General features: G+C 37.0%; 1 protein-coding gene across 3 annotated transcripts in view; it reads left to right on the plus strand.

Annotated features, from left to right (window-relative positions):
* Nucleotides 1–27,544, plus strand: part of MAN2A1 (mannosidase alpha class 2A member 1) — a 65,175-nt gene that overhangs the window by 14,275 nt on the left and 23,356 nt on the right. For all 3 annotated transcript variants that reach the window (XM_081317843.1, XM_081317845.1, XM_081317844.1), the window contains 10 exons: nt 4,018–4,162; nt 6,739–6,910; nt 7,841–7,968; nt 8,862–9,035; nt 10,895–11,081; nt 13,881–14,058; nt 17,229–17,431; nt 19,170–19,355; nt 19,581–19,695; nt 21,151–21,218. In XM_081317843.1, the coding sequence (XP_081173969.1) occupies nt 4,018–4,162; nt 6,739–6,910; nt 7,841–7,968; nt 8,862–9,035; nt 10,895–11,081; nt 13,881–14,058; nt 17,229–17,431; nt 19,170–19,355; nt 19,581–19,695; nt 21,151–21,218 (1,556 nt within the window). The remainder of the gene's footprint in view (nt 1–4,017; nt 4,163–6,738; nt 6,911–7,840; nt 7,969–8,861; nt 9,036–10,894; nt 11,082–13,880; nt 14,059–17,228; nt 17,432–19,169; nt 19,356–19,580; nt 19,696–21,150; nt 21,219–27,544) is intronic.

Here is a 27,544-nt window from a genome sequence, read left to right on the forward strand (position 1 = left end):
TCCAAAGTTAATGTACAATAGGCAGTTATATAACTTGTAAATAAAAAAAATAGCAAGTGCTTATAGGGACACTAATGAAGTTTAAGAACTCAAGCATTGCAGTTAGTGGTTATTATTATTATTATTATTATTATTATTATTATTATTATTATTATTATTAATTTAATTTGTATACCGCCCTTCTCCCGAAGGACTCAGGGCGGTGAACAGGGCAATACATAATAAAAACAAGATACAAAAATTAAAAATTATTAAAAAGTAATTAAACAACAATGCCCGTAATAAATTAATACAGATTAAAAGTTAAGACCAATTTATAAAATCCAACCCCATCCCATCAGGCCAGGCCAGCTAGTTCAAAAAGATGGGTTTTAAGATCGCGCCAGAAGGAGCGGAGATCAGGCGCCATCCGGAGCTCGACCGGAAGATGGTTCCATAAATCCGGCGCGCCCACAGAGAACGCCCTCCCCCTGGGGGCCACCAGTCGGCATTCTTTGACCGGTGGCACCCTGAGGAGGCCCTCTCTGTGGGAGCGTACTGGGCGGAGGGAAGTTGACGCCGGCCGCAGGTGGTCCCCGAGGTATTCCGGACCCATGCCATGTAGGGCTTTGTAGGTCATTACTAACACCTTGAACCTCACCCGGAAGACAACTGGAAGCCAATGCAGCTCGCGGAGCAAAGGTGTAACATGGGAGTGTCGGGAAACTCCCAACACAACTCTCGCGGCTGCATTCTGTACCAGTTGGAGCCTCCGAGTGGTCTTCAAGGGTAGCCCCATGTAGAGAGCATTGCAGTAGTCAAGACAAGAGGTCACGAGCGCATGAGTGACCGTACGTAAGGCATCCCGGTCTAGATAGGGCCGCAACTGGTGCACCAGGCGGACCTGGGCAAAGGCCCCCCTAGTCACAGCTACTATATGGTCTTCTAGGGAAAGCTGTGAATCTAGGAGGACTCCCAAGTTGCGAGCCCTATCCACAGGGGGTAATAACTCACCCCCCATAGAGAGGGGTGGGATATCCTGAATATCCCGAGATGCCGGTACGCACAGCCACTCAGTCTTGTCAGGGTTGAGTCGAAGCCTGTTCCTCCCCATCCAGACCCGGACTGCCTCCAGGCAACGGGACATCACGTCAAGGGCATCACTGGGGTGGTTTGGGGTCGAAATGAAAAGCTGGGTATCATCAGCATACTGATGATACCCAACTCCAAAGCCACGAATGATCTCACCCAGCGGTTTCATGTAGATGTTGAACAGGAGAGGCGAGAGGACCGACCCCTGAGGAACTCCACAAACGAGAGGCCTCGCGGTCAACCTCTGCCCCCCTGCCAACACTGACTGCGAGCGTCCCAGGAGATAGGAGGAGAACCACTGAAGAACCGTGCCTCCCACTCCCAATCCCCTGAGACGCCGCAGCAGGATACCATGGTTGATGGTATCGAAAGCCGCTGAGAGGTCTAATAGGACTAGGACAGAGGAATATCCCCTGTCCCGAGCCCTCCAGAGATCATTCACCAGCGCGACCAATGCCGTCTCCGTGCTGTACCCGGGCCTGAAGCCCGATTGGTACGGGTCTAGATAATCCGCTTCATCCAGGACCAGAGGGAGCTGATGCGCCACCACACTCTCAACAACCTTCGCAAGAAAGCGAAGGTTGGAGACCGGACGAAAGTTATTTAACACAGCCGGGTCCAAGGCAGGCTTCTTGAGGAGAGGTCTCACCACCGCCTCTTTCAAGGCGGCGGGGAAACTACCCTCACTCAAAGAGGCAGATAGGTTCCTAGTAGGCCTCTGGATTGAGGCATACAATAGAGCCTCTCACATATCTACTACTCTGGTAGAAGCATGTCAAAACCAGTTCAAAAGGGTCTTGAAACATTTTCAAATGGATGCAGCTACTACAAAGAATAAAGTTACACAGAATTCAAGGGGTTAAGGAAGAACCTTTTTGATAGTAAAGTAGCTTTTCAGAGCAAGAAACATGTTTCAAAATTGCAAACAGAACCAGTATACATTGTTGGTATTTTCTAATAGAATTCCACTGCAAATTGTCTGTGCCTAACGTTTCCTGTATATCAGTGAAATTGCAACCTTGGTAATAATGTTTTGTAGGCAAATACATATATAATGCATATAAAAAGCATTGGCTTTTAAGCTTCTTTTAATTATTTTGCTTGTTTAGTATTTTTTCTCCAATTGCAAAAGTTTGGGGTATGTGTTATATGTGCATGCGAAAGAGGAGAATTCAGTTTGGGCAGCACTATACATTAAAAAAAAAGATTTTGAGACTCTAGAAATAGTACAGAGAAGAGCAACAAAGATGATTAGGGGACTGGAGGCTAAAACATATACGAAACAGTTACTGGAACTGGGTATGTCTAGTTTAATGAAGAGAAGGATGAGGGGTGACATGATAGCAGTGTTCCAATATCTCAGGGGCTACCACAAAGAAGAGGGAGTCAAGCTATTCTCCAAAGCACCGGAAGGCAGGACAAGAAGCAATGGATGGAAACTAGTCAAGGAGAGAAGCAACCTAGAACTAAGGAGAAATTTCCTGACAGAACAATTAATCAGTGAAACAACCCGCCTCCAGAAGTTGTGAATGCTTCAACACTGGAAGTTTTTAAGAAGAAACTGGACAGCCATTTGTCTGAAATGGTATAGGGTTTCCTGCCTGAGCAAGGGGTTGGACTAGATGACCTCCAAGGTCCCTTCCAACTATTATTATTTATTATTAGTATTAGTATTATTAGAATTAGTATTATTTTTCCTAGGAATAATTTATCAGAATTTCTAAGAATTAGCTAAATTCTTCTGATAAGAAATTTATTAAATCCTTAAAAAAGTAGAAAGAGAGAATCCCATTTGCTCAGATTAAGTGCCAGAAAACTTAACTTTGTTTCTCAGTAGACTTATGTATTGGTCTGTCAGTTTAGGTGGAAACTTTGTATTGTCTGTTTTTACTTTATTTGTAATTCATTTTTATTAATTTATTTTTATTTATTAAATTTTCATGCCACCCATGTCCCCTACAAGGTGACTCTGGGTGATTTGCAAATTATAAAACAAATAAAAATAGTTAATTTTTTTTAAAAAATAGATTAAAATAATATTAAAAACTACTAAAATTGTTTTGACTTTCAATGAAAATTTGAATTATACCTGATTGTTTTGCATGTTATTGGTAGATTTAATTTAATAAATATGGCTTAACTGAAGCTGTATTAAAGGCTGAATATTATTTATTCATGATCATTAGTGTTATGTTAAGTGATACTTGAATATTTTTATGTGCACAATATATATATGTTTGTGGTGTGTGTTTTAATGGTAGTAGGAAGAATTAGTTGAGCAATAGGAATGTTGGATATAAAATATGTGTATGTTTATAAAAGGTGATGGGTGGCGTATTTCAGACTGTCAAGGCTGATCACATATGTACAATATTTAATTTATGATATCTAGACAAATAATATATAAAATCTATGGAAAGTATTCTTTGGAGTATTCAAACAGAACTTTGGAATGAGTGTCTGTATCTATCTATCATCTATCTATATCTATCTATCCATCCGTCTGTCTATCTATCTATCTATCTATCTATCTATCAATCATCTATCTATCTATCTATCTATCTATCTATCTATCTATCTATCTATCTATCTATCTATCTATCTATCTATCTATCTATCTATCTATCTATCTATCTATCTATCTATGCCTTAGGATCTTTGCTGAATCAACTGCCTGGATAAATCTGTGGTTGTCCTTGCTTGCTTCCTAGGACTGAGAGAGGGTGACTGACTCAAAGTTACCCAGTCATCTTTTTGCCTAAGGCAAGGCTAGAACTCATGGCCGCCTCATTTCTAATAGAGTCATTAATTACCAGATCAAAGTGGCTCTCAATGATTTGTTTGAACTTTGTTTAATAGTAAATTAGTGGTCATAACCATACTTGCAGGGCTACGTGCATCAGCCTCTTAAGTTTATATGTCATCTATTCTTTTTATGCATTTTAGATGCTGAAAGTCTATGACATTCTTCCTTTTGATAATCCAGATGGTGGAGTTTGGAAGCAAGGGTTTGACATCACTTATGACGAACATGAGTGGGATGATAAACCACTTCAAGTTTTTGTTGTACCTCACTCACATAATGATCCAGGTAACATTTCAGAAAGCTTCAAAATATGTTTGGGGCAATCATATTTGTGTCCTCAGCTCCATGAAACATAATGTTTTATCATCATATAGTTCTTTTTTATTAATATATTTTCCTTGATTCCACCACTACTAAAAATACTTTATGGGTTACAGAGTCAGCAAGTAATCACTCTAGCTGGCTAGATTTCAGTACAAATTGTACAGAAATAACCAAATGAGCAAAAATGAGAGACCAATGACATACCAAGCTGTTATTACAAATTCACAACAATTTCTGTTTGCAAGAATAATCTGTTTTAATCTTTCAGCCTACCACCAACAAACAAAGCAGTGGACTGGATTTTACAGTTCAGAATAAAGAGAGATTGCACAATATGGTTTTGCAGGCATTGGCTGCCAGGCAGTAGTCAGTAAATTTGGCATTTGGCAGACAATAGGCTCAAATGAGGGTGAATGCCAAAAAGACTTTTTTTTATTTTGAGTAAATATCTTTATTTTATTTTGAGGAATATTTTTAAGTAAAAATATTGCATTTACTTTCTGCTAGACCGTAAAAGATTTTATGTTATTTCTTTTGGATGTTCATTCTTGCCACTTTCTATAGTAAAGAGTGGCAAACTACATTCTTAACATCTTGATGTGAAAACCTTGAACTGTTCACTTGATATTTCATTGCCTTTTTGTATTCAGGAATAATAGTATTCTAAAACCAAAAAAATACTCTGCAATATCTTAAGCCTGAAACCTGATTTATAGAAGATTCAGGCTTTTGCTTCAATCAATTCAATCTTATTTAAATGGTCTCACATAATACAATAGCCTCTTTGCACATTACATTAAGAGTTATGCCATATTAGCTAAAACCCAATTGCATATTCAAGTAGTTTGTTCAAAGATTTAAATTATTTGAAAGAATAATTGAAATGTTAAGTACAGATGCCATCATTCATCAACTTAGTAACAGTTATTGCTCTCTCATTACTGTACAGCTAAATCCTTGCATTTAATAAACGTATTTGACATTGTGGGATATCTGTGGAAGTTTAAATCTGTGGCCTGAATCTTGCATAATTACAATGACCATATTATCATGGAGAAAATAAAGGACAAAACCTGAAAGGGAGCAAATTTGAGAGAGGTTCATAAGGATAAAAAAATTGCTTTTGTTTATTATTTTGTTTTACAAAGGAAATTTCAAGAGTAAAACCAAGAAAAATCCTAATCCTAATCCTATTATGTTTGCCTTTAGTAGTTAATTTAACCAAAAGAGGGCATATTAGACAAAGCCAAGTAGCAATGTATTGGCAGGATATACCATCTATTTCATTTTGGTTCTGCTTTGCTTTACTGTTCCAGAAATTCTGATAAATACTTGACATTTATTTTTTAGTTATTTCTTCAACATAATGGTTACCTGACTTTTTGTTGTCCCTATATCAAAAAGACAAATGTTTGTATGTTCTTCTGTTTTAGAACAATCAAGCCACTATTTTTATTCCTGATGAAAGATTATTGTACAATTCAGATAGATACAGTAGTCACAAATATTGTAGACTCTGAAAATAAACCAACTTTTTAGCAATTTTTTAGCAATTTTAGCAATTTTAACTCAGTTCTTAAGTTTGCTCATACATTTCATTCCGTTTAGATTAGTATTTTATATTCCTCTTTGTGTTCAAATTGTGGCCTTTTGAAATTTTTGATATTTGGGATCTCATATGTGTCTAAGCATACATTAATTTTATGTCCCATTCTTTTCTTTTAGAAAATTCAGTGACTTTCAGAAATTCTGTTCTGAAGAGATTCATAACTACTTAGTTTCTAGTGTAAGAAAATAATTTTCATTTGATACAGAAGTAAATGGAATCTCAAAGACTTAAATTAGCTTCATTTTTCATTTAATAAAATTACATTTAATTTTTTATTGATTTTTTTATATAACACTTGTTTCCATTTGCATTGATTTTGTGGAGGGTTTTTTTGTCTTAATTGTTTGTGGTTGCAGCAGTAACAGGATGATTTTATCTCTTGTTGGCCACCATTTTGTTCCCAGAATTCTATGAAAGGGTTAAGAATGACATAGTTTTCAGGAGCTTCTAGGAAAACAAAAAAAATTATCTTCATGCGTTTGTCTTCCCCTTACTGATATGGCTGGAGTAATGAAACAAATCCAAAACGCACATATTGCTTAAGTTGTTTGTAACAAAAGGCAGTTGACCTGAAGTGAACCCCCTTGGTACTTTTTATTAATATTAAATAAAAATTAATACTTTCTTCCACTTTAAAATTTAGGGCAATTGACTTCCTCAGTAAGATATTAGCATTTTCACCATACTTTATGCTTTCAAAATGTTTCCAAGTTATTTTAAATATAGATATACTTCAAAAAAAAAAACCTGTTTTCTTATTTTTTCAATTCAAGTTTGCTAAACAGTCAAAGGCTACTTTTTGTTACTGTCTAGGTTTTTTAGTCATAGTCATTTTTTGTTATGAAAAAAATAGTTTTTTTGGGAAACCCTGATATTATCTCAATGTATTCAGTTTAATTTTTTCAGCATGTGATATTATGTTTAATAGGTTGGCTGAAGACATTTGATGACTACTTCAGAGATCAGACACAGCACATTCTCAATAACATGGTTCTTAAACTTCAAGAAGATAAAGGAAGGAAATTTATGTGGTCTGAAATCTCTTATTTTTCAAAGTGGTGGGATGGAATAGATAGTCAGAAGAAGGATGCTGTGAAAAGGTTGGTATGTTTTAATATTGCATGTATATATTTTCTTTCAACCTACCATACACCCTAGTCATGTGAAACCGCATCAGTATTCATTGTCACTGTAACCCATTTTTGTATAGGTTTATAAATTACAGTATTCTAATGCATAACTAGTCTTGGCCTTTATTTCTTAAAGTATAATTTAGCTTAATTTCTTTTTAATGTTACGATTAAATTACCAAGCTTCCTAAGTGAACAATTTGTAGTAGAAATGTTAGTTATAGCTAAGGTCATAATAGTGATGCTTGTTCAGTTCAAAACAGAAATTTACAATGAAATAATAATTTGGCTGTCTACTGAAACTCCATTATTAATATTCACTTACTCTAGACATTTAATAAAACAGACAGGTTTCTTCCAACAGACATAGTATCATAATTAAATCCATATTTCCCAAGTCAGTGTAATAAAAGGAAAGAAAGAGATGGAACAAAAAAAATGGAACAAGGTAAAGGAACTGTAATAGCCTTACCACAAGATCTAATTGCTTCAGTTGTAGTCTCTGCATCTCATATCAACAAATGTCACTCTACACCTGCATGTACAGGTGCATTTATCCTTATCTCCTGATCCATGCAATCATGTTTCCTAGTTTCTTAAAAAGAAACTAAGTTATCTGTTGAAGAGTTAAAGCAGAAGCCAACAACCAGAGAGTATATTCATTCCCCAATCCCAATTTTAAGGGTGCAGAGTTATTCTTAGAGTCTGTTCTATTTTTCCTCCCAAATTCAAATAGTCTTCATACTAGCTTGTAAATGAAGTTATCATGCATTTTTCTAATAAATGATGTGTGGTTTTCTTTTTTGAGAAATAAAGTACTTTACTTACTATCGGTATTTAAAGATTATTATTTATAAACAAGAAATATTACAAATGGTTTAAAATGTAAACATCTTTCAGGTTAATAGAAGATGGCCAGTTTGAAATTGTAACAGGAGGTTGGGTCATGCCTGATGAAGCTTCTCCTCATTATTTTGCTTTAATTGACCAATTGATAGAAGGACATCAGTGGCTAGACAAAGCTGTAGGTAGGTCCACATAATTTTTGTCTTGTGAGCTTTGCCAACTCTTCCTTTTGAGTATAAAGGTTTAAATGATGAATGAATCAATTATTTTCCTTTGTAAATTGCCAAACCACAATTGACAAAATAAATGTACTTAACTAGGTTTATAGTAAAAAAAACAGATGTCAATAAAAATGTTTGGAGAACCCATCTCTTAAATTTTGTTGCAACAAACTGAATATGGCTTCTGGATTAGTATAATAATAATATGAGTTTTCAGTGCTAGTTTTTTGTCTATTGTCGATTATTCAAGTTGAGAAGAGAGTGGTTTTGAAATTTTCTGAGATGAGACATTAAACGTTGGAACCCACCATGTTCACAGGCTGTTCCATAAGGTGCCTCATCCTCCTAATGCTTTATTATTTCATTTTTTTAAATGAAACTGTAAAAGACTTACTTCAAAGACTTATTTTTATTCTTTAAAAATATAAATGGTAGGAAGTCAAGACTTAGCATTCATTTTGTATGCCTGCCTTTTTTTTAGTGTCTCTAATTTCTTGGGAAATGTGATAATTTGTGTGTGTTTGTAGAAAAAAAATATGTAATTTTACATTTGGGGGTTAGATAGCACTTTTGCTTCAAACTTGGGTTCTCTAACCAGTTTCTTCCTCACCCTTGTGATTAAGCTTCCTGTTCCACTGGAAAAAAAACAACACAAAGCTTTCTTTTGAATATATGAGGCAACAGTTTACCTTTTGGGAGTTTTCGTTTGCTTTAGAATTGACTATATGCCAACCATTCCAATTTGTGCACCAGTCCCCAAATATTGGGGATCCCGTGTTAATGTGTAAGTATAAATGTTTTGTGTTTATATAGCCTGGCGTTATGTTGTTTTCAACACACATTCTTTTTACTAGGAGTAAAGCCAAAATCTGGCTGGGCGATTGATCCATTTGGACATTCACCAACTATGGCTTATCTTCTAAAACGTGCTGGATTTTCCAATATGCTGATACAGAGAGTTCATTATTCAGTTAAAAAACATCTTGCAACCCAGAAGGCACTAGAATTTTTTTGGAGACAGAATTGGGGTAAGTATTACTTTTATATGAGCTCATTGCAACTTTGGAGTCCTTGGTGCTCTCTGAGCTTGGTTGTTTGCTTGCAGACATTTCATTACCCAACTAAGCTATATCCTCAACATAAGGTAAAGTTTGCTGCTTGTTTATACATAGTAGTTTGGCCTGCCAGGTTGGGTGGGGGTGTGGCTTTCTCCTTGATCATTCCTTGATTAAGTATTGTTTTCTCCTTGATTGTTTGGTGATAATCCTTGCTTAATCAGTGGTGGCTGCTGAAAAGGATGTGTTCTGCTGTTTTTGTTTCCTTCTTAGCTTCTTTATTGTCTCTGTTGAATGGTGTGTAAATATGGTTTATTTCTATGTATCTATTAATGGCTGATTTGTTTGAATGTCAAGCTTCCAGTAACTTCCTAGCATTTTTAGATTTAGCATGGTATAAAATGCTGAGAGCTTTCCAGTTGAGGTTATGCTTAATTTTTTTTACTTGTGAGTTTTCTAACTGCTAGTTGCTTTTCATTTGCTAAAAGCCATTAGTTTGTTTTGCCAGAATTTCATAGTGTTAAACTCTTAGAAAAATACTACCTTTCATTCTCTAAGTAAAGGAGTGTAAATTTCAAAACTGAATACTGCAAATGAGAGTATAGTTTTAATTCCTTTAAATATGTACTTCGATACTATGAAGATCTTGGTGATAAATGAACTACAAAATACATAATTATGTTTAAATTCTTGCAAGGAATTAACTTTTTCTACTACAGTGTCTGTTGCCCTGCGTAATGTAGTGTCAGCTCTGAATAATCTTGTATTTTATACTTTGTCATATAGTGTGCCTTATTTTAATTGTGATGTTTCTGGCACAAATAAACAAGCTCCGAATAGACTTCTTTATTATCATTTTGTACTATAGTGTAAGTTATGCTGTCAAATTTGTGTTAGCAAAATAGGAAGATAGTTGACTTCATTATTTTCTGTTTTTATTTATTTCTAAATAAATGGGATGGGAACAAACTTTCTAATCAGTTTTTGGAAGTACTAATAAAAGAAGCACAATTCTACTTATAGTCAAGTACCTAAATTGAGTAATGTTTCCAAGTTTTTTAAGATAGATTTCTCCAAGGTTTACATCTTTGCTTCTTAAACCTGTTTTAGCTGATTTTCTGTTTGACTTTTCTAAGACATTCTGGTACTCTGCAGTATGCTTTATCCAGCATTACTACATTTCTTTTAAAATTCATAGTACATAAGACTATTAGACTTCTCTGCACATAGTAGTCCTGAAGTACTTGACTATCATTTTGGATATCTCATATTATCGAGAATCATTCAACTAGTAGGGTGAAATGATATGAACAGTTTGAAATTCAGTGCATGTGAATTCTTGGCATACAGCATTCATTGTTAAATCTGTGAAAGCAACCAGCTAGTATGCTTTCAGGGTACACTAGTATGAAATAGCACAGATTATAAGCTTGTGTTACCTCTCAGTATACCTATTAAATAAAAAATAGTTTCCATTTATATATGATTGTCAATTGTAATCTTGATTGTAAACTGGAAAATGAGTATATAGTATGTGAATGCAATTTAATATTTAATTCTGTCATCTGATAAGATAGAATATTGTTTTCTTGTGACATGACATGATCCATGGATCTTGAGAATGACAAAGAGGAAAGACATATAATGTATATTTTATTAGATGACAGATGGCTTATAATAAAAAGGAAAAAGAAAAGTATTTTTGGAATTAATTGGTGATGGAAGAAAAACTCTCTAAGGCCCTAAACTTGGGTTATGGATTCTGAGAGGTCTGGTTTATGATGTACATAAAAGTATTTATTTTTATATGTATCTTGGTATTTTAATTTTAGATTTGGGATCTGATACAGATATTCTCTGCCACATGATGCCTTTCTATAGCTATGACGTTCCTCACACTTGTGGACCAGATCCTAAAATCTGCTGCCAGTTTGATTTTAAGCGACTTCCTGGAGGAAGAGTTAGTTGCCCCTGGAGAGTTCCTCCTGAAGCCATTCATTCCGGAAACATTCAACACAGGTAAATGTATAAAAATATTAATGATTGACAATAATGCACTATAAAATGTGAACATTTTAGAATTAGACAAAGGTGTTTTTTGCACTAATGCAACTTTGGATTTTCAAACATTATTTCAAGCATTTTACCTGGCTAATGAGCCAAAACCAGATGCCAGAGTAGCTTTCAAGTTAAGTAAAAGAAGGCGGCTCACCCCATTTCATGCTTATGATCTAAAGAACGACACACACACAAAAAAAGGTGTTAGCAGGATGGAAGATGGAAGAATTCACAGAAGATGAAAAGGCTATTTTTAAAAAAACAGTAGTGGTCTCAGTAATATAATTCTTAAAACTGTCAGTTGAAAGAGGAGGAGTCTTAAGTGTGGTGGAGTAAAGAATGGTTGAGCTGTTAGTAGGACCGAAATAATAGCCTTGCTACTCTTCTCTCTGTCCTGGATGTAGCTGGATGGAATTGTAAACATCCATATCTAGACAGATCATTACAACAACATGATCCAGTCTCTGTCTCTCTCAGTATCTATATTGTGGCATTACAACATAACATTTGTAGAATTCCACAGTTCCACAATTGTAATTTATGACATTTTTTGCTGGAAACTGGTCTTTCCGTCCAATTTCTGGCAAAAACTGCCTATTGGGTATAATGGATTCGCTTAGCGACCGTAGCATTCACTTGATCAGGGCTTTTCAACCAGTGGTACAGGTACCACCTGTGGTACATTGGCACCTGGCAGGTGGTACACGACCATCCTAGAAAAGTGGTAATTGGGGAGAGGAATGAGCTGAACCGGTGGCAGCACCGCACAAGCCTGAGTGAGAGACAGCTGGAGTTGCAGGGCTGTCAGGGCTCAGTAGAAGCACCAGGATCAGCACCAGGCTCCAGCTGGAGCTCGGCGCTGATCCTGGCACTTCTGCTGAGCCCAGACGAAGCGCCGATCAGCTGGAATGTTGCAGAATCTCCAGGGTCTTGTGATTTACATTCAGATGCTTGGCAACTGATTCATATTTATGATGGTCACAGTGTCCCAGGGTCATGTGAAGTGACCAAAACCTGCTGCAACCACCCAGCAGACCGGGGGGGGGGAATAAAAACCAAACACCCACCCCACCCCACCCCCGCTGCCAATCCTCAACAGAAATGCTCACAACAATTAAAACCTCAGACAGGAGGAAGAACGCCGCCAGGCGGTCAGGCAGGTGTCTTGCTTGGCTGTGGCTTGGGGGGCACTTTTTTCAGTGTCATTGTAACTCCGAACAGTCACTTAGTGAACTGTTGTAAGTCAAGGACTACCTGTACTTCATCACTTTTTTCCTTTTTTTTTTGGTCATCAAGTTTTTGACACCTTGTTAGGGGACTGGTGGTACTCAGATGTTGCCATATCCTAAAAGTGGTACAATGGGTGAAAAGATTGAAAAGCCCTGCACTTGATGACTCCTACAAAAGTCTTAAAAATCAGTTATGATCATTTGGTGACTCACTTAATGACCAGCATCATTTATTACTATAATTCAGGGCTCAATTATGATCATGAGCTGAGAAATATTTGTAATAAGCTTAACTATATGTACTCTGTGTACTGTATGGACAAAACCAAGAGTTGACAATGTTTTGTTAGACATTAAATCACTGTTGTCTTCTATGTAGACATTTGCATCCACAACAGAAGTTGCTTTGTCAACTTCTGAAAGAATATTACCCAAACTGAAAGCATTTGGGCTACATCTTTGGAATTTTGAGTCAGTTTGAATGTTGCAGATTTAACATATCTGGGAAAAGCCAGAAAGATGGCAAGTAAGGAAACAGATGACTGGAGAATAGGTCACACCAAATAAAATGCCTTCTTGAGAAAGACCCTAGATTATATATTATCTCACTGTTCCCTAATATGTTAATTAAACTAATGGTTTATATTAGTGGCATGATATAAAGAAATGGGGTACTTTACTTTTTACCATTTGAACTTTTTGTTTGTTTGTTTGGATTCTGTTTTATGCTGTGAGTGACTTTGGCAGTTTCTGAAACTGAAGGGGTTCATAATTCTTTGAAGTGCTCCTAGAGCAGTTGTTTTTCTACTCTGTGACAAAAGCTCTTGGTTTATTGCAACAGGGTTGCTAAAACAGAAGAATGTAGTAACGCCTTTTTTGCATGGGCATTGAAGTTTGCATACCAGAGTAGTAACGATAAGTGAACCCTCCTTGTTTTTGTTTTCTCACTATTTTGTTTTGAATATTCCTTGAGTGCCTGGGTTATTGTACCTGTACTTTTAATTATTTTTCACTGTTTTGATCTTGACCTACCTGAAGAAGATTGTGTAAACTTATTCTTTTGGGAGTGAAGTAACACATAAGTGTTAGTAAATAAAATAAATCAATATTCAACAAGTTTTTCTTGATTGTACTTGAAAAAATTTGTGGGTGTTTTAGAATAATGAGCTATGAATAAATTTAGCCATAGATGAACAATGGAACTATAATCTGTAATGATTTATTAGACAGACAGAGTTTAAAATTGATGAAATTGATGAATTCCCTGGATTTTGAACGTTCCCGTTTCATTGATACAGATTTTCTAAATCTGTTTGCTCAGTCATACTGATTACATATAAATAAACTAAAGATCTTATCATTTTATATTGAAATGAATGTTGATAAACCTTCATAGGATTGCATATTTAATTAGAAGGAGTAGTCACACTATGAACTCAGGAATCAAATTTGGTTGCATAAATGTTTTTTAAAACGTTAGTAATTTAATTCAATCAATAAAATTTTGCAAATCTATTCTTTTATTTCTAAGGGCATGGATGATTTTAGATCAATACAGAAAGAAGTCAAAGCTTTTTCGTACCAAAATTTTATTGGCTCCACTAGGAGATGATTTTCGCTATACTGAAAGTTCAGAATGGGATCAGCAATATCAGAATTATCAGAAGTTATTTGATTATATGAATTCTCATCCTGAGTTCCATGTCAAGGTAAGAAGCAATGGTCTTAAGACACCCATTATTATTTTTTTCACTACAAATTTTGTCAAAGCTTTATATTTGCTTCTGGACTGTCATGGCAAATAAATATATAAGTGTTTTAAAACATGATTCCTCAGCTTCTGGTGAGATATTCTTCCGGTGTACAGGTAGTCCTTGACATATGAGCATAATTGAGCCCAAAATTTCTGTTGCTAAGCTAAACAATTATTGAGTTTTGCCCCATTTTACAACCTTTCCTATTAAGTGAATCACTGTTAAGTTAGTAACAAGGTTGTAAAGTCTGGCTTTCCCATTGACTTTGCTTATCAGGAGGTTGCAAAAAGTGATCACGTGACCCCGGGACACAGCAACCATCACAAATGTGAACCAGTTGCCAAGCATCTGAATTTTGATCATGTGACCATGGGGATGCTGCAACTGTCAAAGGTGTGAAAAATGGTTATAAATCACTTTTTTCACTGCTGTTGTAACTTCAGATGGTCATCACATGAATGGTTGTAAGTTGATTGCAATCCTGTATAGCAGGGGTGTCAAACTGCCAGCCCGCGGGCCGGATGTGTCATGCTGAAACTACGCCCATCCCAGCTCCGGCAATGGGAAAAAACTCACGATACATCACGACACATTAAGTGACGTGGTGAGTTTGACACCCCTGCTGTATGGGGTTGTATAATATATGGAATTGCAGTCTTTGGCTAACAGTTTTTAATCTTTATTTGTACCTATTTAGAAATAGTTTTATTCCTTGGTATATTACATAATTGTACAGTATATGGTTTATGTATAAGTCAGGTAGTTTATTTCTTCCTCCAAGAAAATTAAACTCTCAAGTAACTTCATAAAATTTTACACTAATCACTTCAGCTAACAGAACAGATTACCACTTTATCTTCTCTCTATCTCCCCCCCAAATCTTCACTAAGCTCAAAGAAAAAAATGTCAGTCATATGACTCTCTCTTAAAATAGTTTTACAGAGTATTATCACCACAGTTTAAAATTTTTAAAGATAAATGTGTTGTGCTGGCTTTCCACACAATTATTAGGAATATGAATGTGTCCAAATGTCAGAGTTCATACTTATTTAACTGGACTAGAAATACTTTAAACACAGAGACTGCATATATTTTAAGTTTCAAATCCCTCAAAGTAAAGGTTTATGAAAGTAATAGCAAATTTTAAAACAATTATCTCTTACTACTTCATAGCTAAAACATAATGAAACTATATAAGTAGACTTACATTGAATTTATATAACCTTGAAATGATTTAGATTTGAATGAAAAGTCACTAGATTAACTGCTTCATGATTTGCTATTTCTTAAATTCAAATGCAGGAAACTGTATTTGTAAGCACTTCTGTTCTATGTAAAACAACTGAAATTCTTTGAAAATTTGTGGATAATGGACTTCAGGGATTTAATTGAAATGATTATATTTATTATTTCAATTGCTTTAAAATTATAACAATTTGTTGCCTGGAGCATAACAATTTTAGTCATATCTGTGTGACATCTCCAAGAATATAGTCACATAGGTAGCATATTATTTATCCTTAGGTATAATGTAGTGTTAGTTACAGTTTTTGTACTGGACTGTTTTAGTTTAGGTTTCTGCAACTCTCATTTCTTTCTTTTCCTTCTATGCAAAAGAGAGGGATTCTGTACATAGTTTTCTTCAAGGTTTTGATGTCATTTTAAGTAATATCATGGATATGATGGTTTAAGACAAACTCATGTCATATTCAAAGTAAGTGAATTTTAAACATGGGAATGTAAGATGGGATAGTAAACTAATTGCAGCTTGTTTAACACACAAAGATATATACAGCTTTTGTTGCATGCAAAATGATGTTCCAAATTTTTGATATATAATCTAGCAGTACATTCAAATCTTTAAGGCTTTTTTAACTTTTAATGTTTTCTCCCTGCAAGTTTCACACAAGCAAAGAATTTGCTAGTGTGAAGAAGGCAAGGAGCGTAGGCATATCAGCGATGATACCACTGCCTTCCATATTCCCTATTGACTTTTGGGAAGCTGTCAGGCAATATTGAAAATGGGGATGATCTTGATCATGGCTCATGTAGCAGCTGCACTGAACAGCAGCAGTGCCAAAAAAATCCCCAAATTTCATTTCCTCATGAGTAATAGGTCCCAGCCTTTTGTGAGTTAGCCCTTTTGAGGTACCTTTTTTTTGTCAAACTTTTAGTTCTATGATGCAACATTTTGTCTAATTAAAGGTTACAAAATATGAGATAGATGCAAGAGTTTTAGCAGTATATAGATTTATAATTAATTAGGATAAATGGTGCTGCTTTATTATGCTAAGCATTGTGCTGGTATCTTCAGAAGAAGAATGGTAGATTAATAAGATAACTTGCTATACACCATAATGCAGACCTGATCAATGAAGTCTTCTAAAATTATATCAGCAATGAAAACTACTCATGCAGCAGCTATGTATGCTTAAGGGTGGGAAGCCAGAAGATTGGTAATAGGAAAATTGTTTAGGTTTTATCAGAAAAAAATATATTATTTTTCCTAGATAAGATTGTGAGTTTTTAAAATTTAAAAGATATAAGCTAGCTACCCATGCCAAGTAGGAACCTCAAGTCAAAAGAAAGTTCCTACATCATCTGTCTCATCTTCCCCATTAAGTGCTCCACATTTTGATAATTCACGGTTTGCGTGCAAAATATATACATCAGGCTTCTCCATCTCATCTGTTGAATTGTAAAATTAACAAGTTATAGTAGCAAAGGTAAAAAGTGAAACAGAAATGGAAAAGGTTTTGGCAGTGATATGCCATAAGACATTTATAAGCTAAGGAAAATAGAACAAGAAAATCCTTATGACGTTACCTAGTCTGGTAATGAAACGTTCAGAAACTAAATTGAAACAAGCTTGGAGAGCAAACCATTGCCAAAATCTAAAAACCAAGCTACAAATATTTTCTATTGTTTCAATGGAAAAAGTTATTTTTGTATAGAGAAAAGAAAAATGAGAAACAAAAACTAAAGTAGGCCAACGTCCTAGAATAACGAGGAAATCACAGCTACAGAAGTGAAACAATAGATTTCTCAAAGTTTGCTTGAAGAATAAAATCTGTTATAATTGAATGCACAGTAAAGAATTTATACCACATTTTAATTTGCTTTAGGCTCAGTTTGGAACATTATCAGATTATTTTGAGGCGCTGCATCAAGCTGGCAAATTGGATGGAAAGAGCGGTAATTCAGTATTCCCTGTTTTGAGCGGAGATTTCTTCACCTATGCAGACAGAGATCATCATTATTGGAGTGGATATTTTACGTCACGACCTTTCTACAAACGCTTAGATAGAGTTCTAGAATCGTATTTAAGGTAAATAGTGTAATTTTGAGTATTTATGCTCTCATGCTATTAAGTAACATATGCTTCTGTAATTATGTTGTTATATTTCTATGTAAATCCAGCAGCATTTATTACATATATATTCTACAATGGAATCATGCAACAAATCTTGGCCTAAATCTTAACTATTGTAGAATATTATAAAAGCTGTTAGATAATTAATGCCTTCTACTGCAATGATGAACTACCTTACTTTGTTTACCTTTTGGTGAAAACAAGGGGATATATGTTGCTTGAACGGTTTGGTTTAGTTTTCCAGACCCTCTATTCTACATTCTCTCAATCACAATTAGGTTAGCTAATACAGTAACTCCATGTTTACTAAACATACTGACTTCGTTAGTCACATCTCAGCTGAAGATTTTTCTACAGAATTTATTTTATTATGTTGTACTTCTATTCAAGAACTATTTCTTCCACAGTCTCTCTTTTCTCCAAAATTTAATTTCATTTTGGTAACATCTCATACTTTTCTTAATAGATGACCTTTGGTTGGTATTAAAATCCTAGAATTGTTTGTTTGTTTTGACTTTTTGTTTCTTGGAGTAGTTCAGTAGCTTCTCTGTTAAATCAAGAAATAATCTATCCAGAAATGAAATACTTCTCTTTGTCAAGCAATAAAGGCTATAAAGTCACATGGATTTTTCAGATCACAGCTTAAAAATTGTAGGAGAAAGTACATATTCACCTGTCGGTTAATGCAGTTAAATCTACTAAACATTCTCTGAAGTGTTCAACAACCTGACTGAACTGTTTTTGTTAATTTAATTACATCATTAATTGTAAGTTTTTAAAATAGTCATTCAACTTAAAGTACATTTATACCACTTCTCATTGTAGTTAATCCTGAAGCCCAATAGAGCAGAACAAAAACACTCCATTAATAAGTTTAGGGGGATATAATGATTATAGCTAGTCAGCCTACAAATGTGGGTTTACAAAAGACATCCAAAACATAATTCCAAAGATATATAAACTATATCCATTTCTTTTATTATTTCTGATTATGACAGACAGGTTCAAAGTTAGCAACATTCAATAGAAATTCTCAGACCTTAGGGAAGGGGAACTGTTGTGGCTCAATAGTGTGAGAATCAAAAAGTGCATGCAAAGCATTCCCATGAGCAAAACACTACTTCATCAAGTTGTGAATATACAGAAGTAATATATTTGCTGTGCCCCTCCCAGGAAGTAGAAATCTAGAGACAACCAAAGAAAATGATTGTCTCATCATTTTGGGATTTTCAAATGCTTTTCGTGTATCATCTACTCCAAAAGATTATGGTAATCGTGACGATGACAAATGCTTAAATTTATATTTTGCCAAAAAGCACAATGAAGTAAGTCAGATCCAATTTTAGGTTTAAAGGAATTGTTTGTTGATAAAATATTTACATTGCCTGAATCCCAGTGACTTCACCTATCCATTGAAGAACATTATAGAAGGCCTAAGCTATCAGAAGATAGACATATTCATGCTTAAATGCATGCATCCCAGACTTTGTTTTTCAAGCTATGATTTTTCTGTGGGAGTGAGCTTTGCATGCATGAAAGGATCAAAATAATGCCTCTAATCAAATATTTTCCTAACACATCTTACAGCACTGAGTGATTGTATGAAATGGAAGTCAAACTTGCAAATGTTCTCCAACTAAACACATATTTGTTTAGCTAATAATTCTGTAATATGCATTCTCTTTTATTTCAGGGCTGCAGAAATTCTGTATTCTTTGGCTGTGGTACAATCCAAAAAGTTTGAGAAAACAAAAAAATTTCCTTCAGTAGATTACTACAGATTGTTGACAGAGGCAAGAAGAAATCTGGGACTTTTTCAGCATCATGATGCTATCACAGGAACTTCAAAAGATTGGGTGGTTGTAGATTATGGTACAAGGTAAGGATTAAAAGCTTTAAAGTGTCTTGGCAGGTTTTATTCTTTAAGATGAATCTAATTATCTGGAGTCGTGTTTTAGATCACTTAAGTTTGTTTGCTTGATTTAAGTTTTAAGTAGTCTAATGCTGGCATGTCCATTTTAATACAAAAAATATTTCATGGCAAATTTAATACAAAAATATTTGAATTTAGTCTTCATTATTGGTGTATTTATTTTATTCTCAGGCTTTTCCATTCATTAATGAACTTGAAGGAGATCATCACTGAATCTGCTCACATTCTTATGCTAAAGGACCCAGAAATGTATAGCTACAACACGGCAACACCTTTCTTTACAATGGTGGGTTTCCCAAAGCAGCTAATATGATCTTGGTTACTGTTACAGAAGCCATAAATTGTGCTGATGAAAAAATAACTTTTAAAAAATATAGATTTTAAACAGTGATTTATAAACTTGAACTCGTCTTTCTATCAGGAAATAGAACAGCAGAATTGAATACAGAATACATGCATGTATGCAAAACTCCCAGGATCTCTTTTCATAACTTCCTATATATATTGGGATTGGGCGGGGGCTAGCTGGAGTACTTTAAAGCAAACTGGCTTCCAACTGCCCATTTTAATTTTTAAGAAAACTTCTACATCTTTGTGAGTTTAATACTTGTCCATAGGAAAGAAAGGGGTTAATGAAAGGAATTCTTTATTTTGCTTCAGAAAAAAAACTGAGATAAAACAAAGGAGATATTCTGGAAACTTTGCTGCTACATCGTAGTTTTATTGTGAACTATTAGAGGTGGTATTTCCACTGAATATACAATCTGAAAATAAAATCTGAAATAAGCTCTTCAGTGTATATGTATATGTATACGTGTGTGTGTGTGTGTGTGTATATGTGTGTATGTATATATATATATATATATATATATATATATATATATATATATATATATATATATATATATATATGTGTGTGTGTCTGTGTGTGTGTGTGTGTGTGTGTGTGTGTGTGTGTATTAATATTAGAACAGAATGCTCTTACACCAGGATAAAGTAAAAACCAAACAGTTTAATGTAACAAGCTTTTGTTGGCCAACTGCCAACATCGTCAGAGTAAAATTGCTGGAGAAATGAGACCGCATTTATATTACTGGCGTTTTTGCGCTCTGCTCATAGTGTGTGTCACAGGTCTATTTGCCTCCACCGACCATATTGTCCTAAGCTGCCTCGCACTCGCTCTCGTGGATGTGCTCCCTGCCTATCAAGCTCTTAGGAGCTGGGAAGAAGAACAGCACGGGCAATGCAAGCACTGACGGAGCTTGCCTTCAAAGCAGGATCAGGACCTCATGGTCGCACGGTGGCATCGTATTGCAACAGGCAAAAGGGAGGGGAGGAATCCCCAAAAACTTCTGGCGTGGGGGCATGTGTAACGAGGGCACTGACCGCAGCTAAAAGAACGGCTCACGATTCCCCCTGACAGCAGGCATCCAGACACAGCCGCACTCCACGAAAGCGAGTGCAAGGCAGCTCAGGACAATACACACAGTGGAGACAAATAGACTTGTGACGCGCTCTATGAGCAGAGTGCAAAAATGCCAGTAATATAAATGCAGTCTCGCTTCTCCAGCAATTTTACTCTGACGACGTTGGCGGTTGGCCAACGAAAGCTTGGTACATTAAACTGTTTGGTTTTTACTTTATCCCAGTGTTCGCAGGCTCTCTTGGACTATTCCTAGCACTGATTTTTGTTTCATATGTTGCATCAGTAATTAACCAAAAATACTTTCCCTGCTGGTAGGATATTACTCAGTCTTCACAAGATTCTTTGCCACATAAGACTGTCATACAGCTGGGAAAACAGCCAAGGTAAATATTTGGTTCTTTAATATTTAAAAATATCTAAAAATGTTAAATATTTCTGCGTTGTGTATGTGTGAATGGGAAAATTCAGCACAATCACTGTTTGCTCTAGTTTATCCATTCCTAGCATTTGCCCCTCCCAGCATGTGCCCCAACCCAGATTACTTGCATAGATGTTATAATAATAATAAGTTGGAAGGGACCTTGGAGGTCATCTAGTCCAACCCTTTGCTCAGGCAGGAAACCCTATACCATTTCAGGCAAATGGCTGTCCAGTCTCCTCTTAAAAACCTCCAGTGTTGGAGCATTCACCACTTCTGGAGGCAGGTTGTTCCACTGGTTAATTGTTCTAACTGTCAGGAAGTTTCTCCTTAGTTCTAGGTTGCTTCTCTCCTTGACTAGTTTCCATCCGTTGCTTCTTGTCCTGCTTTCAGGAGCTTTGGAGAATAGCTTGACTCCCTCTTCTTTGTGGCAGCCCCATAGATATTGGAACACTGTTATCATGTCATCCCTCACCCTTCTCTTTGTTAAACTACACATACCCAATTCCAGCAACCGTTCCCTATATGTTTTAGCCTCCAGTCCCCCAATCATCTTTGTTGCTCTTCTCTGTACCCTTTCTAGAGTCTCAACATCTTTTTTACATCGTGGTGACCAAAACTGGATGCAGTATTCCAGGTGTGGCCTTACCAAGGCATTGTAAAGTGGTATTAGTACTTCACGTGATCTTGATTCTATCCCTCTGTTAATGCAGCCTAGCACTGTGTTGGCTTTTTTGGCAGCTGCAGCACACTTCTGGCTCATATTGAAGTGATTGTCTACTAAGACTCCGAGATCCCTCTCACAGTTACTACTATTGAGCAAGGTACCACCTATACTATACCTGTGCATTTGATTTTTCCTGCCTAAATGTAGAACCTTACTTGTTTCACAGTTGAATTTCATTTTGTTAGATAGCTCCCAGTGTTCGAGTCTGTCCAGATCCTCCTGTATTTTAAGCCTATCTTCTGGAGTATTGGCTATTCCTGCCAGCTTGGTGTCGTCTGCAAATTTAATGAGTTCCCAATCTATCCCCTCATCCAAATCATTGATGAAGATGTTGAAGAGCACTGGGCCCAAAACAGAGCCCTGGGGCACCCCACTACACACTTCCTTCCATGTAGATGCGGTTCCATTGAGGACCACACGCTGAGTACGGCCTGTCAGCCAGCTATGAGTCCATCTGGTGGTGATGCTATCTAACCCACATTTTTCTATCTTATCAAGTAGTAGGTTGTGATCTACTTTATCAAATGCCTTACTGAAGTCCAAGTAAATTATATCTACAGCATTCCTCTGGTCCACTAATTTTGTCACTTTGGTCAAAGAATGCAATAAGATTTGTCTGGCATGATCTGTTTTTGACAAACCCATGTTGGCTTTTAGTGATGACTTTGTTTGCATCAAGGTGTTCGCTGATTTGTTGTTTGATTATCTTTTCCAGAATCTTCCCAGGTATTGAGGTCAGGCTGATAGGTCTGTAGTTTCCTGGATCTATTTCTTTCCCTTTTTTGAAGATGGAAACTACATCAGCTCTCTTCCAGTCCTCTGGTAGTTACCTAGTGCTACAGGATCTTTGAAAACTATAGTTAAGTGGTTCTGAGATCATGTCTGCCAGTTCCTTGAGAACCTTGGGGTGTAATCCATCTGGTCCTAGTGATTTGAACTCATCTAGGCTGGACAAGTGCTCACTTACCACTTTTTTGCGTATCTTAACTTGCGTTTCTATTCTGTTTTTTATGGCACTGGTTTTGGTAGATTGGACTGTTTTTTTCCCCTTTGTGTAAAGACAAATGCAAAAAACAAGTTAAATAGTTCTGCTTTCTCCCTGTTGCTTGTCACCTTCTTGCCACTTTCTCCCACTAATGGACCAATCATTTCCTTAACTTTTTTCTTGTTTTTTATATGTGGAAAGAAGCTCTTTTTGTTATTTTTGACTTTGGTCACAAGCCTTAGTTCATTTTGAGCCTTAGCTTCCCTCACTTCATCTTTGCAGGCACGGGCTATTTGCTGATATTTTGCCTTAGTTATGTACCCCTCTTTCCACTTCTTATACTTGTCCTTTTTAGCTTTCAATTTATCAGAGAGTTCTTTATGCAGCCATGCTGGTTTCTTTTGAGAGCTGTTATTTTTCTTCTTTGCTGGTATTGTGCTAGACTGGGCCTTTATTATCTCACTTTTCAAAATTTTCCAAGCTTCTTGAGTTGTTTTCCCCTTTAGGATTCTCATCCATGGAATTCTTCCCAAGGTCTCTCTTAAGTTTATTGAAATTAGCTCTTTTAAAGTCCAAGACTCTAGTTTGGCTATGTTCTATTGCTTGTGCTTCCAGAATGTTGAATTCCAATATTGCATGATCACTTCCCCCAAAGGTTCCTGTGGCTTTGACACTTTCTATCATTTCATCTCTGTTAGTGAGAATTAAATCCAATATGGCTAATCCCCTAGTTCCCTTCTCTACTTTTTGGGAGAGAAAGTTGTCTGCTAGGTTTGTCAGGAATCTGTTAGATCTTTCACTTGGTGCAGAGTTTGTCTCCCAGTTGATATCAGGGTAATTAAAGTCCCCCATTACTATTGTGATGCGCTTCCTACATACCTTAGTTAGTTGACTAGCAAAAAGTTCATCTATTTCCTCTGCTTGGTTGTGCGGTCTATAGTATACACCTATGGCAATGTCATTTTCCCCCCTTTTATATTGACCCAAATGCATTCAAGTTTACAGTTTTCATCATTGCTATGCTCTATTTCTGTAGAGATAAAGTTATTTCTTATATATAGAGCAACTCCACCTCTTTTGTTTAGTCTGTTTCTTTTAAATAGTTTAAATCCCTCTAGCTGTGTGTTCCATTTGTGGGTTTCGTCCCACCATGTTTCCGTAATGGCAACAATATCATATCCGCCCTCATTACCTGAATTTCTAGTTCACCCTGCATTTGAGTCCTTTATGACTGACCCTGTGTTTACTTGCTACATAACGTGTGTGGTGCCTGACTTCCCCTATTTTCTTAGATTGCCGGGGACAGTGATGTTCTGTATCAATTAACTCACTGTCCCTGTTGTTTAGTTTGAATGTTCCTCCAGAAAAGCTGTGAATTTATTGCCAAGTAACTCAGTCCCTTTCTTGGATGGATGCAGACCATCTCTTTTATACATTTTTTCATTGGACCAGCTACAGACATCGTGACTAATATAACCAAAGCCTTCTCCTTTACACCACTCCTTTAGCCACATATTAAATTCTGCTATATGCTGGCCTTTTCCATTTTGCTCCTTATACACTGGTAAAACCTCTGAAAAAGTAAGCCTACAGCTTATTTTGCTAAGTTCCTGCCCCAAGCTCTGGAAATCATTCTGCACAGAGAGTACATATTTTTGGGACAGATTGTTAGTGCCACATCACAGTCCTTGCTGGCATTCTTGATTATTTTAGAAATACGCTTCTTGTCTCTACTGACAGTAGCACCTGGAAGACACCTGACCTCTTTCGAAACCTCTGTGTCCTTTCCTAAATTTACATCCCTTATAATTGAATCACCAACCAGAAGGTGGCTTCTCTTTTTGGATGCCTTTCTGTTCTTGCATGACTGCTGTGTAATACCAGATTTGCACTTCTCCCTGTCGAAAACAAGTTTTTCATCTTGGACTACGATCCACTGCTTATTTGAGTTATTACCACAGATACCTTTACCTGTCTCCTTAATGTGCCTATTAAGGTCAGAAAGGGCACTGTATCTGTTGTGCAGGGACACAGCGAAAGCTTTGTATTTATGGTTCACAGATCTCACCCTGCCAGATCCCACGGTTGTCCACACTGCCCTTCTTCTGCAGGATCTTTGTGGTAGAGGGGGCAGATAGCACGGAGGCTCAATAGGGTAGAAGGGCTGAACTAGACACCTAATTTCTGCCTGAAGAGCACATATTACAGACCCTAAATAAATAATCTGTCCTTGTAGACTAGTGATTTGTTTACAGATAGGACAGTTTCCAAGTTTGAAAAGGGTACTGCAAAAGACAGCTGCAAAACAAGTGTTGCACTGAACTAAGGCAGACATTCTTAGATACAAGGAATCTCAGACACACTTGCCCTGAATGTACCACCGCTGTTTTCAATTTTTAGTTATATAATTATATAGAATGTAGCACTTCCCAGCAACTCTGAGTAGTTGAAATACTGCTGAAAAGCGATGCAGATCCAATCAGGGCCCCAAATGCAGTTCAAATACAATGCAATCCAATCAGGGCCCTAGCTACTTTTTTTGGTGCAGCCTTTCCAAAACTTACAGAATGTTACTTCCGATTAGCAGTAGACCAATTTCTATTATAAATGGTTAACTATGTTATTACTAAAGAAACTCGACTACGAAATAATGCTTCTTGAATAAATAAATGTTTAGATTCATAAAAAAATAATTTCAGTTGCATCTACACTTCCATAAAACAGAATTCTGCAAAAACAAGGTGTCATCATAGCTAGTAAGATGTGGAATTTTTGCTTCTGGAGAATTGGACACTTTCCAATAGAATATGCAGTTTCATTGGAGACTGTAAATGGAGAAGACAGGTGGATTTCCATTCACTTTTCCAATAAAAAGAATTGTTTTCATTTGCACACTGTCACCATTGAACATCTTTATTTTAATTGTAAAAGTGTTTGATTTAATGTATCTTGCTTTGGCAGCCCATCAGTTGATTATAATAATACAATGTAACACAATTCAAATGTTTGTTGCATTTGAATTACTTCTTGTGTAAAACAGACATAAGCCAGAAACAAAGGAAATGCTAAGGAAAATAATTACAACGCAAACATCTTTTATCGGTTGGGAGAGAATAATAAAGGCATATTTAAAGGTCATTAGGGCAAAAAAATGTTTAAAACATTCAAACAATATCTATCTAAAATGTCTGACTTTTTAAAACAATCTTTAACTCTTAACTTTTCTATTGATTTTATTTTTTAATCTTTAAATTTAAAGATTGATTATTATAGTGTTTCAGAAAATCTGCTTAATAGTATTGGTTTTATATTAAGCTTTAATTGATTTAATGAAGAAAACTACAAGTGTCTTTCTTTGCCAGTTGATACAACATGATAAACCAAAATGTTGTTGTATTCTGTTGTGCATTTCATCTGTTGTTCATTTCATAGAACAGAGGGCCGTATCGACTCCAGGGAAGGCCTCTCCGCTACTTGCAAGCGGTGAGGCGTTCCGACCCTCTTGTTCTACCCCGAGGTCCCGGGAGTGAGGATGTGCAGCCTCCTGAGCTCCGGCTGGTGTACCTGAATGCCAGGTCTGTCGTTAATAAAGCTCCTCTCGTCCGTGACTTGGTCGAGGGTGAGCAGGCGGACCTGGCTTGCATCACGGAGACTTGGTTGGGCCCAGAGGGCGGTATTCCTCTGGCTGATCTCTGCCCACCAGGTTTCCGGGTGCTACACCGGCCTCGGGCTCAGGGTAGGGGTGGGGGAGTGGCTGTTGTTATGAGGGAGACCTTAGCTCCGCGGGAGGCCACCGTTCCGCAGATAGTCGGTTGTGAGTCTCTCTTCTTGAGATGCGGCCCTGGTGCGCAGTTGGGCTTGCTGCTGGTGTACCTTTCACCTAGTCACGCAGCAGCAGCCCTGCCTGAGCTTCTCGATGTCCTCTCTGGGTTGGTGGTTGAGTTCCCGAAACTTATAGTTTTGGGGGACTTCAATCTACCATCTCTGGGAGGATCATCTGAGTTGGCTCGGGAGTTCATGGCTTCCATGACGGCCATGGACCTGACGCAAGTAATTTCAGGACCGACTCATGAGGGAGGCCACACCCTTGACCTAGTTTTCTTATCTGGGCGGTGGTTAGATGATCTTGGTGGGGGCTCCCCAATTATTATGCCCCTGTCATGGACCGATCATCATCTCCTGCGGCTGGTCTTCCGTTTTGCCACCCCCCGCCGTGGGTGTGTGGAACCAGTTAGATGGTACCGCCCCAGACGCTTAATGGACCCCGCGAGATTCCAGGCAGCGCTGGGGTCCCCACCTGCCTCCCCCACTCACAGCTCGGCAGATGCCTTAGTGGAAGCTTGGGAAAGGGCAGCCACTGAGGCTCTTGACCGAGTTGTACCCTTGCGGCCCCTGACCCGATGCAGATCCCGTCGAGCTCCATGGTTCTCCGCGGAGCTCCGGGAGATGAAGCGCCGGAGACGGGGCCTAGAGAGCGGTTGGAGGTCCAGCCGATCCGAATCCGACCGATTGCGACTAAGAACCCATATTAGGTCTTATCTCGCTGCGATAAGGGTGGCGAGGTCTAATCACTTCGCTA

This window comes from Vipera berus, assembly GCF_964194415.1.
Source record: "Vipera berus genome assembly, chromosome: 2".
Lineage (NCBI taxonomy): Eukaryota > Metazoa > Chordata > Lepidosauria > Squamata > Viperidae > Vipera > Vipera berus.